Here is a 12,509-nt window from a genome sequence, read left to right as displayed (position 1 = left end):
CAACTGTTCAGCATATCGGGTGGCCTTTTTTCTTCCTACAGTTGACATGTTCTGGCTTTTCTAGAGAATATTCTTAAATATATATTGATTTATACAGGCGATAATTCTGCGACCTTTCATGACATTCATTAACATGGTTGGTCAAGATGTGTTTTTGAAGTTGAATGATGGAGAACAGCCACAAACTCTGTTTGCTTCAGATTGGAAAGTTTCCTTTCCATACTCTGAGAACGATGGTGGGCCCGATATATTCCAAGTAATTGCTTTTTTATTTCTCTTCCTCTTATTATAATGACCTTTTATTTTCTCTCATTTTCCTGTTTGATTGGATTTAGAGTTCTCGGGTGTTGTTGAATGAGGCTGATAGAAGTCTTCCTGACTATCTGTGAGTTTATTTTGACTAGCTTATATGGCAGGTCCGATTAAGCAACACGAATTGGTCGTGTCCAGTGCAAATCTCAAAAGAAGACTCTATTGTTCTAGTAATGAGAAAGGCAGATGACGGTAGAGAATTTATTAGATCTGAGGTTCGCGCTTACGAGGAAGGCTCTCGCTTCCTCATTGTGTTCCGCCCGGGGCCTGCAGAAGGCCCCATCAGGTACCTAAGCTCAGTGCTTTATTTTTGAAGTCTCTGATGCTTAATAGTGTTATCAGATTTCCATGATGATGACCAGCATCTTACTAGCAGGGTCTGGTTGTAGTAGCAGTATGATCCTGTCTGGAACTTTAATGTTACCAGTTATTGGCAGTTTGATCTTGTCCTTTTTTTATCTTTTGGGTCTTTCCATTTTGCTTTCTGGGTTCAATTGGTTCAGGCTGAAAAGCTTGAGCACATTACTTATGGAGAGATGCGAGTTGAATAGATTGCTTTTGGGGTGCAATTGGGTAATGTTAAAATTCTTGATCTCATAAAAATTGCGGAAATTGGGGAAAGAAACAAGTAGAATAGTTACAGTACTAGTTTGACAGTTCCAGTCAGGCTGGTTACCTGTAGAATACTGTTATTCATTTCTACAACAGCTTGGTTGTCCAAATAAAATATGTTAACAAAAATTATGTTTAATCTGTTCTGCAGAATTGAAAACAGAACTCGAGGCAAAACTATACAGGTACAGCAGTCTGGCGTAATCGAAGAGGCCTGGATCCATCTAGAGCCTTGTACCACTAAGAAGTATTCTTTAGAGAACCCTTACGGGATGAAGGTTCTTGAAGTAGGCGTACAATCAGGGGAGAATATTTCTATCCATTCTATAAATTTAGAGGAACCAAGTGAGAGCTCAGTCGATCTGAGGGAGAAGCATGGCATTGAGTTGCATATAATTGATGTAGGAGACCTTAAGGTTGTGACTTTTATGGATGAAAGGAATGAAATGCAAATGGGGAGGTGCAATCCCTCAACAACCATGCAAACGGCATTTAGAAGAATAACTATGCAGTTTGAAGTCATTGTTGAGTTGGGAGTTGTTGGTGTTTCTTTGATTGATCATAGGCCTAGAGAACTGCTGTACCTCCATCTTCAGAGAGTTTTCATCTCTTACCTGACTGGAACAATTAGCAGGCAAGGAGAAACAGCCAATTTATGTTTCTATGCGTTCATGTACCTATGGACATTGTTATGAGACGAGTACTATATGTGTTTTTCTTTTTGTAATTTGTAATGTGCTTGCTTGCTTTTGTCAGGTTTAAGCTCCTTATTGGTTACTTACAGTTAGATAATGAGCTGCCTTTAACCGTCATGCCTGTTCTGTTTGCACCTGAGGAAGCACAAGATCTTAATCATCCTGTGTTCAAGTCGAATATTGCCATAAGAAATGAATCAGCTGATGGTACTGAAGTGTACCCCTTTGTGTATATTCGGGTAAATATTTCTTTCAGTCCTTGCTTTTGACATTGGGTTTTCTGTTTCACCGACGCTAGATTCTGTAAGAGAACGAGCATTTAAAGCCGAATATGCTACTCGTCGATATAATAAGGCATAATGGTATAATAAAGGGTTCAATTGTACTTATTATGAACTAAAAGCTGGTGCCACACTGTCCACAGGAAACTAATATTTGTGCTGAAAGTTTTCTGGCGTTTTGTACATCTTTGACGTTACTAAAAGCCTTTGGAGGTTTAATGTTCATGAACCATAACATTAAGGCATAAGGGTTTATAAAATGTTCAATTGCATAAAACTGAGCATCAAGTTGGGTTTATTTATGAATACTCAAGGCTAATCTTAATACAGTATGTTGAGCCAAAACTGAAGATACTCGGGAAACTAATATTCTTTTTGAAAGGTTTTAATATCTTCCAGGTTACTAAAATCTGATGTTTCATACATCTTCCAGGTTACTAAAAGCCTTTGGAGGCTTAATGTTCATGAACCAATAATATGGGCTTTGGTAGATTTCTATAGTAATCTTCATTTTGGTAGTACGCCAAGCAGCTCGAGTGTCACTGAAGTGGATCCTGAAATACGCATAGAGTAAGATACTTCCTTATTTTGAGAAAGAAAGTAGTTTGATCAACTAGGTCCAAGCTTAATTCTTTTCAGGGTACTTGATGTGTCATGTTTTAGGAAATGGATTACTTAAATTTGAGTTTCTCTTTTCAGAGTGATCGACATTTCGGAAGTGAGGCTGAAGATATCACTGGAAACAGCACCTACTCAAAGGCCACGTGGTGTGCTTGGTATCTGGAGCCCCATTTTCTCTGCTCTTGGTAGTGCCTTAAAGATACAGGTCCTCCTCCTGTTTTTTTTTTTTTTTTTTTTTTTTTTTTTTTTTTTTTGTGACATGAACATTTTTGTATCATACTAGAAATATGGAAGCTTGTGGGAATCAATAGATTTAGTTAGTCAGTTCCTTCTCATTAGGTTCATGGTTAGCACATATTTGTTTTTGTATTATTATTTCCTAGTCAAGTATTGCATTACTAGTTATAATTTTCTTAAATAGTTGAATTTAGTTACAAATAAGGGTAAATAATAAGAGGATAGATAATAATTTAGTGTTTTTGCAATAATTTACCAGGTGCATCTTAGAAAGGTGGAGCAAGAGAACAAGTACATGAAGAAGAGCCAAGTTTTAACTGCTGTAACAAACCGCATCAAGAGAGACCTTGTGCACAACCCTTTACACCTTATTTTCTCTCTTGATGTGTTGAGTATGACCAAATCGACCCTTGCTTCTCTCAGCAAGGGATTTGCTGAGCTCTCCATTGATGGCCAATTTGTCCAGTTGCGCTCTCAGCAAGTAAGATGCTCTGTGCTTTTCTGTCAGATAGGATCAGTTACTAGTCTTCTTTGGATTTGTGTTGAGTTCAGGTTTAATCAAGTGTTTGTTCAATTATAAGTGAGGTCCTCATTTCATTTAGTTGGATCAATGACCCTAATGAAAATTTTGGGTTGGGTTTGTGTTGGGAATGGTGTACGACTCGGGATTCCTATAGTTTATGAAGTTTTTATGGAATGAATATAAAGTGTTTTAGCAAAGCCTAAGCCCATAAATATACATGCATGCTGTCTATAGATCACCCTTGACTTTTTTAGAGACACATAAGTTAGTACTCTCTCTCTCAGGTTTCATCCAGAAAAATCACCGGCATAGGAGACGGGTTAGCACAAGGCACTGAAGCATTTGCTCAAGGGGTTGCTTTTGGTGTATCTGGTGTTCTAACAAAGCCTGTGGAGAGCGCAAGGCAATACGGGCTTCTTGGATTAGCACACGGGCTTGGCCGTGCATTTATAGGCTTCATAGTTCAGCCTCTCAGTGGTCTCCTTGATTTTGGCTCAATAACTGTGGATGGAATTGGGGCTAGCTTCATAAGGTGCTTGGAGATTCTGAATAACAAGTCTAAAGCTCAGCGGATCCGAAATCCACGTGCCATTCGTTCTGATGGTGTTGTTAAAGAGTACAGCCAGTGGGAAGCTAGTGGCCAGGTTCTCTTTCCCTCCCTTTGTCTATCTGTCTCTTTCTCTAGTTGACATTAGGATGTCCTTGAGATCTGTAGAACCAGGGTTGGACTTCTTCTGGTTTTGGCATCACACTGCTTGGTACTTGTACAGTGGAGTTTGGTTTGTGTATTTTTGGAAGTTTTGTGAGGGTTTATCAGTATGTGTTGTTCCTTCGCATTAGTCAGTACACTACTGATTGAGTCTGTCAGTTTGCTGATGTTAAACTTTTTCTTATTGGAACTATACTTCAGTTCTAAATGGCTAATGTGTGAAGTGTGGAGGGGAGGGATCATCATATGGTAAAATTTGAGTATATATAGATTGGGTTGGTGATTTTAGTTCTCTTCTCAGTTGTTGTTCACTTCTTTTCAGATGGTCCTTTATCTGGCTGAAGCAAGTCGGCGTCTTGCATGCACAGATTTATTTAGAGAACCTTCCAAATATGCATGGTCGGACTATTATGAAGACCATTTCATTGTGCCATCTCAGAGGATTGTGCTAGTAACAAATAAGCGTGTCATGCTTCTTCAGGTCATTTAGTAAAAAAAATTTCACCTTTTCTGTGTTTCTCCTTATCCGTACTAGTTTTTATTAATACATCAGTGTTATTGTTATTGTCATTATTAGTTTTTGTCTCCACTAGGTAACAATTGGATGTTCCACCAGTAAGAGTTTTCTACTATTGCCTCTGACATCTTTCTTTAATTCTTAAATCAGTGCCAGGATTTGGAAAACATGGACAAACGACCCTCAAAAATACTTTGGAATATACCTTGGGAGGAGGTGCTTGCTCTGGAGCTGGCCAAGCGTGGCCAGCCGAAGCCTTCAATGTTAATCATCCACCTCAAAAGTTGCACGAAATCTGGAAATTTTTCTCGGTACATAAGGTGCAAAGTTGAAGAAAGTGACCATGAACCTCAGGCCGTTGTGATATGTAGTACCATTAGAAGAATATGGAAGGCTTACCAGGCCAACAAGAGAGTTATTCTATTAAAGGTGACTTTCCACATTTGTTGACCATATTGACTTTCTATACCTGAATTAGTGCAAAATTAGTTAAAAAAATATTTCAAAGTTTAAGCAGCAAGTGGTAGAAGCTAATTGGGATATAATCTGTAAGAAAGGAGTCTCACTTTTTTTTCTTTAAAATAATTTGTCGATGAACAGGTTCCTTCAAGTCGTCGGCATGTGAAATTTGTATCAGATGAATTTGATGGGAGAGAATCAAATAGCATTTCTCGGCCTATGCTAATGCTCAAAAGAAGCCCTAGTCCTGATGACCGCAGATTCCTGAAGCACACTGTTAATTTTCAAAAAATTTGGAGCAGTGAACGGGAAATTCGTAGTAGATGCACACTATTCAAGAAGCAGGTTAATTTAGTCAACATTGAACTGCTAGATTTCATAAATTTTGTTCCTTTACATTATTTCTTTGTTCACTGTTCTGCCTCTGATTTGTTTATTAATCGAAAAAAAAAATATATATCAGGAAAGGGTGGTGTTTCGATTGGAAATTGAAATATAGGTACAAAAATTCCCATCCGAATTAATCACCGCTAATCCACAGCCATAACCCCACTAAGAAGGAAAAAAAAAACCGGCCGGGATAATAGATCCCGTCTCAGACACGGAAAAAGGAAATAAATAATATCTGGCCTGGATATTCCGTCCCATCATACGCAGAGAAAAAAAATTAAAAATTCCTGGGTATAATCCATCCCATCTCAAACGGTATAAAAATTTATCTTGTGAGAGATAAGGTACTAGTATGTACAGCATGATATTACTTCTCATCATGCAAGTGCCTGACAGAACTCCATATTAGCCTTTTTAAAAGGCTTCTGATTGGTTTAACTTTTTATGACCTACTTGGTCCAAGGCAGTAAGAGTTTCTTGTTCCTGGTTACTAAAGTAAAACGCCGATTTGTAATTATAACTGAAATGTGAGGCTACGGTGTACCGTCTGGAATTTTTTTTTTTTTTTTTTTTCCACATCTGGGACGGGATGGATTTTACCATGCAGTTCTTTTTTTTGCTTAGTGGGGGTATGGTTTGGATTAGCGGTGATTAATCCGGACAGGAACTTTTGTACTATATGTGGGACGGGATAAAAGGTCCCGTTTTACCTATATTTCGATTTCCAATCAAAACACCACCCATTTCTGATATTTTATTTATTTAGTTTCAAATAATAAAAAAATCGGTTCTGCCCTACTCTTGACCTTTGTGGTGCTTAATTCCGTTGGAAACAATTTAGTCCAAATTAACTGTTTTGAAAGTGAAAACTTAATTGCACAATTGAGGGTTACTTGAAGTAACATTGGGTTTAGTCGAGGAGAGTAAGCATTTGAGCTCAAATTGGTTTCCCGAAACTTCATTGTATAAATTTAGGGTTAATAGAAATTAACCTTGGGTTGCGTTACGTGTCAAATCGGACAAGTGTAGTTTGATATTATGGCTTATTAAGGGACTTCTCGAATATAATTGGTAAGAAGTCCCACAACCAATTTTAATTGGCTGCCGTGAAATTTTCTCTTAATTTAAATCTTTTGCTGGTTAATTAGTTGAAATCATGCTTGTTCAGGTTATGGATGTTAGCTCCATATGTAGCATTTGGAGGCCTCGTCATAATGGGTATGATCTCTCTATCATAACATTTTGCGTAAATTAAACAAAACACACTGATAAAGCATATTGTGAATTGAATTATGTAATTCTTATGCCATGAAAACAGCAAATAGTATGGCTACAAACTTAAAATTAATCTTCTCTAGTTTACTTTCTTGTAGGTATGTATCGGTTGGAGATATAGTACATGTCGGAACCCACGCACCGAGTGTGGCTGCTATTTACAGGAATTCTGACAACAATTTTGCGCTTCCTATTGGTTTTGACCTGGTAAGATACGAGGCTGCAAAAATACTCATCTTATTTTCTTTGCATGGAGTTAATTGTTATACTTGTGACTTAAAATCAGGTATGGAGAAACTGTGCAGAGGATTACAATGCCCCCCTAACTATCTGGCTACCACGTGCTCCGGATGGGTATGTGGCAATTGGGTGTGTGGCTGTTGCTGCTTTTGAGGAACCTGCACCAGACTCAGTGTACTGTGTTAGTGCAAGACTAACTGAAGAAACATCTTTCATAGAACAGCCGGTGTGGGCCGCACCGGACTCTTTCCCTTGGTCCTGCTACTTATACCAGGTGCAGAGCGAGTCTCTCCAGTTTGTAGCACTGAGATTGAGGAAAGAGGAGCGTGAATGGAGAGCCATGCGGGTTTCGGACCATTTAGTTGGTTCCACTAGTGCGTGAAGCACATGGCACCAAATGAACGTATGATACAAGATTTGAAGACAAGGGTTTTTCTACTTTAGCAGAATTGTATATCCATTTTCCTGTACATGTGCGGCTATGTTAAATACGGATGAGCCTATAGTGTTGGTTGATACTAGACTAGATTTTTTTTGGGGGGGTATAAAATTATTTGTTTTGTTTGATAAAGGAGAAGGTTTGAAAGTACAGGAGTATGCCTAGATTGTTTTACACTTAAGATGTGCCTTGATTTTCCATAGCAATGCTATTTGTTTTACACTTTCTCAGGGTGTTCTTCTTTTGAAAATTCTATTTTCAGACTCGAAGGATATCAAATAGCATAGTAGTTGATTTTGCGCACAATAGTGTTCCATTTGGAATATCAACTGGAATGGAAGATGAGCGGCCAATTAATCTCTTACTTCAACTCAACGTGTTACTTGTATTATTGGCATTTCTAATATTAGATCGACAGAGGAAAACCATCACATTGCTTGCGTTATAAGCATTTTTCCCGTTAAAGGGAAAGCTTTCACAACACCACAAGCATTCCTCATTCCTCGGGGTCGGGGGTATATCCCGTAACGACAAGAAAAATTATATCCAGAAGGTGTATTTTTAATAAAATATCGGAAGAAAAAACAACCTAGGCACCAATAATTTGATTGATTGCGTGCTAGCACTTTCTGCTTGATGTTTGAATACGGTCTATTTCTTCACCCAATTGGCATGCTAGTTTTCAGTTATATTATGCCAAATTTGTTGTTCAATGAACTCATGCCACGTTGTACGGAATTACGTTTTGCAAACCTTAACAACGAGTGATTGCGTGCCAGCACTTCTGCTTGATGTTTTGAAAGATTTCATGCACGCATCTGAGCGAAGACTGACAGTTGAGAAAAAATAACAGCAGATTTATTTCCTAAATAAAAACATAGGTCCGGAGGCGGAGGCGGAGGCGGAGGCCCATGCCAGATGACACGCTTCGAATCGAACACTTGTAAATTGTAATGAATCTGGTTTTCTCAACGAACGAACCCCATTGCTTCCTTGGCACTGGCACTGAAAGAGAGTGAAATACACTCAAGTCGGTATTGACTTCTCCTCTCTTATTTCATCCAATCCAAATATCCAATCAATCGCAGCAACACATAAATTTTTTTCAAGTTCGAATAGGAGGAGGGATGCTCTAGTACAAAATTGAGGGTAAAACCTTTAATAATATAGCATAATCATATATATGAATGATCAAATTAGTGCACTAAATCAATTCTGGTTAATTTTATTGAATGGTTGTACATACTCGTCGGCCGTGTAGTTGACTACAATTATATTTGTGCAATACCAACTCCAATAAACACCTCTACTTATCATCATTATAAATATTTTTTTTTATCAATGAAAATTGACAAGTTATCACCTTACTCTCAAATTTTTGTTTATTGAATGGTCATATTTAGAATAAAAATAAAGCATGTTTTTGTTGTCACATATGATCTTCAAAAAATTGACAATTTGAGCCAACTTGTTTATAAATAAAAAAATAAAAAAAGCATATTCAAATTTATCTTTCTCTTCGTATAATGAGGAAAAATATGAACTTGATATCATAACTAAAAAAATACTACAATATGTTCTTCACAGAATAATATATCCGCAAAATATGTACGTGATTCGAACTTGTTTTAAGAAATTAAATCTTCCATTTTGTATATATACTATCAACATCAGAATTATATTGGTCAATAATAGTCTTGGAAATATGAGAGGATAAGAACTTGGACTTAACACGGATAACGACTTATTCAAATGAGTCCACTGGGGATCATTAGTAGGCGCATTGTATCCTTCCTGTTCGTGAAGGAAGCCACAGATATTTTGCTTAAAAACAAAAAAAAAAACAAAATATATTTCGTTGAACACAGGTGGTTTTAGAGAAAAAACGAGAGATATTTTAGATATTTCTGCACAAATTAGAATTTAAATTTTAGCAGAATAACTAGAATAGAATAGCTACTATTTGATAATGATGCTAACTCAAAGCTATTCGGAATAGCTAAAAAGTTGTTTGGATATATTCTTTGAAATAGCTACTATTGAAGAACTCATTCACGTTATTCCAAGTATTTGTTGGATTAGTGGAACAAGGCTATTATGGTTGTTCGAAATAGCGTTTGATGTTATTTGGTGACTCTAGAATAGAATAGCACTGCTATTCTAAAAATAACGCTATTCTCAGGGCATCCAAACATATCCCTAGGGTGCGTTTGGATGCACTAGAGAATAGCGAGAATAGCTACTGTTGAGAATAGTAAATTAAGAATAGCGAGAACAGCTATTATTTAAGAATAGCGCTAACTCAAAGCTATTCGGAAGTTGTTTGGATTGAACATTTAGAATAGCTACTGTAGGGATTGAGGCTTTGAGAGAGTTCATTTGCTATTCCATGTTTTTGTAGGAATAGCAAGAACAGCGCTATTCTCGCTGTTCCATGTTTGGATGGATCGGAACAGCGCTATTCTCGCTGTTCTCTCTATTCTCGCTGTATCCAAATATTATTTGATTTTATCCGGATCCGAATTGGGAAAATTACTTAAATTATCCGATTTGTATCTGTATCTGTATCTGTATCTGTATTTGAAAAATTATAACAGATAAGGATACGGTAAGATTTTTAACTATCTGTATCCAACCGTTTACACTTTTTAAATCACAACAAATGTGCTATATGTTCTCAAATTGATGTATTAAATTATATATTGTACCAATAATTTATTAAATTGCATATAGATATATATATTTTGATGAACAATGTAATATTATGATATAATTAATGACTAATATTTTAATAATATAATAGATGTTTTGTAACCAACAAGTTAATTATAAAAAAATATCCGTGTCCGTCCGATATCCAATCCGTATCCGTAATGTTTAATATCCGATCCATATCCGTATTCAAAAAATTATAATGAATACGAATACAATAAGTCCACTATTCAATCCGTATTCGACCGTTTATAGCTCACTACAGACACAGTGGCAGTCCAACAGAGCGACACCGCTGGAAAAGCAACAACAAAAGGACTACAAAGGCGCCATTTAGACAACACTGTCACTGGCCCAGCAAAAGTGTTCTTTGGTTTGGAATCTATTGGTTGCCTTAATTTAATGATCTAAAATAGGCCACGCGCTTGTCTTAAAAAAAAAACAGAGAGAAACTGAAACCACAAAATTTAGCAAGGAACTCTTTTGCTACCCAAAATTTGTACAGGTTATAATCAACGAGGCCGACTAGAGTAACAAAATTTAGGTAGAAACAAGATTTTTTTTTTTTTAAAAAAAAATGCTTGGTAGAGACTACTATAGATGCAGAATTTCAAATAGAAAGATAAAATTATCAAGAAAGTTTATTAAAGAATAAATTAATAAAATCACCACTTCAAATAATTTCATATTACTTTTAGATCGCCGTCTTTCCTTTAAGGAAGTCATTATTTCTCACAAAAAATATTACCAATTTACAAAATATCATGACGATTAGTAGTCAAATTAATGGTAATTCAAATGTTGAATAATGTATACTATATATGTCTCAAAATTTTACAAAAAGATTCGCAATGTCTGAACATGTTGATATTATTGTATTCACAAATGGATTAATATATAAACTGTAGTGTATCTAACTAAATTGAAACAAAATGCTAAAAAAAGGAAAAAAAAAAAAAAAAAAAACTCAGAGTGAAACACAGATTATGTATGAGTTTCATCCTGCTATGTTTTGAGTTTTCTCCAACTGCAGGCTATTTGTAGAATTTTATTGATTTAAAAATGCTAGAAATAAAAAAATTGGGAGGTAAGTTGGGAAAGAGAAGCATTTAAAATGAAGATGAGGTGGAGAATAAAAAGGCAGGCGTGGGACCGTGGGAGGGAAATTGTGGATAAGGCCTCCATGTGTAACCACAAACCTATCTCTTGGCACTTGGTAGAGAGAAGAGTAGGCTGTGTCAACACCACCTCATTTTTGTCTCTCATGATCTCCACTGAGCATAGCAAAATTACACCACAAATCTCCTCAAAAAAAAAAAAAAAAAAAAAAAAAAAAATTACACCACAAATATCACACCAAAAGCGTTGGCTAATGACGAAGACTTGCTAGCTATCTTTACTGTTAATATCTACCATCTACTGATTTATTGAAAATAATTTAATTTACAACATGTTGCATTTTGTTTTTTTCTGTTTTCATCAATCGTACCATTTATTTTCAACATCAAAAGAAAGTGAAATTCCAACATGTGTGTCATCTAGAATTTAAATTAAAAAATTTGAATTCTGATGATTGTTCCCCTATCTCTATCATTTCATTTATCTCTACATTTAACTTTCATAACTATCTTCGAACCAGAAAAGCTCCAACACTTTTTTTTTGTTCTAAACTATTAATCTCCATGCATGAAAGTATTTATACATAAGAACAGAAGTACTTATATCTATAAAGTGAATCATTTTTATTTATATAATTTTTACATAAATAATTGTCTCTCCAACCAAATCTCAAACTACATGAAATTTTTTTTTCTTCATTCAATCTCATCCATATTTCTAACGATCTATGTGAAATTTTGCAAATCTTTCAAATGAGATCCATGATGACATACTTTCGGGCTCATCGTTACACAAATATTTATACCTCGTCGTGCAAGTACTTATACTTATACTTGTAAGTACTTTTTACATATGACACTGACTGACATATGAAAATATTAATATCAAGTATTACAAGTATTTATACCTATATTTATACCTATGTGGTCAACTGTTTTGTTAGAAAAAGGTTAATGCAGGGACGATTGAGGAAGGTTGATACAGGGATGCGGGGTCCCCACTATTTTATTTGATGAAGGTTAACGCAGGGACCATTGAGGGCTGAAAAAAGGATGGTCATATCAAGTTACGCATGTAAGTATTAATATCTTATTTTGCAAGCTAGTATTAATTTCTTATATTTAGTATTTATATTTATAAAGGTTAACGCAGGACGAGTGTGACAACCGAAAAATAGAAACCATATAATTAGTGGGAACCATAGTATAATTTTTCTTTAATGGAAGTGTGGAGATAAACGGGGGATAAAGATGTGGAGATAATTATAATTACAAAGTGAAATTCTAATCAGTATGCGCATTCAACATTTTATGAGGAAAAAATTGGTTATTTGTCACTTCAAAATCTTCAAATTGTAAAATTGTCATC

The 12,509-nt window shown here is 35.7% G+C and overlaps 1 protein-coding gene across 1 annotated transcript in view; it reads left to right on the top strand.

The window, feature by feature from the left end:
• Positions 1 to 7,534, top strand: part of LOC144551710 (pleckstrin homology (PH) domain-containing protein) — a 34,792-nt gene extending 27,258 nt beyond the window's left edge. The window contains exons 51-64 of the mRNA XM_078299782.1: positions 98 to 256; positions 417 to 598; positions 1,076 to 1,558; positions 1,681 to 1,858; positions 2,334 to 2,470; positions 2,600 to 2,726; positions 3,018 to 3,239; positions 3,566 to 3,925; positions 4,313 to 4,471; positions 4,658 to 4,936; positions 5,108 to 5,311; positions 6,525 to 6,574; positions 6,730 to 6,838; positions 6,918 to 7,534. Of these exons, the coding sequence (XP_078155908.1) occupies positions 98 to 256; positions 417 to 598; positions 1,076 to 1,558; positions 1,681 to 1,858; positions 2,334 to 2,470; positions 2,600 to 2,726; positions 3,018 to 3,239; positions 3,566 to 3,925; positions 4,313 to 4,471; positions 4,658 to 4,936; positions 5,108 to 5,311; positions 6,525 to 6,574; positions 6,730 to 6,838; positions 6,918 to 7,253 (2,985 nt within the window). The 3' untranslated portion in view covers positions 7,254 to 7,534. The remainder of the gene's footprint in view (positions 1 to 97; positions 257 to 416; positions 599 to 1,075; positions 1,559 to 1,680; positions 1,859 to 2,333; positions 2,471 to 2,599; positions 2,727 to 3,017; positions 3,240 to 3,565; positions 3,926 to 4,312; positions 4,472 to 4,657; positions 4,937 to 5,107; positions 5,312 to 6,524; positions 6,575 to 6,729; positions 6,839 to 6,917) is intronic.
• Positions 7,535 to 12,509: the final 4,975 nt, after the last annotated feature.

This window comes from Carex rostrata, chromosome 3, assembly GCF_964058835.1.
Source record: "Carex rostrata chromosome 3, lpCarRost1.2, whole genome shotgun sequence".
Lineage (NCBI taxonomy): Eukaryota > Viridiplantae > Streptophyta > Magnoliopsida > Poales > Cyperaceae > Carex > Carex rostrata.
Note: the sequence above shows the minus strand (reverse complement) of the source record. Positions and strands in the feature narration are given on the sequence as shown.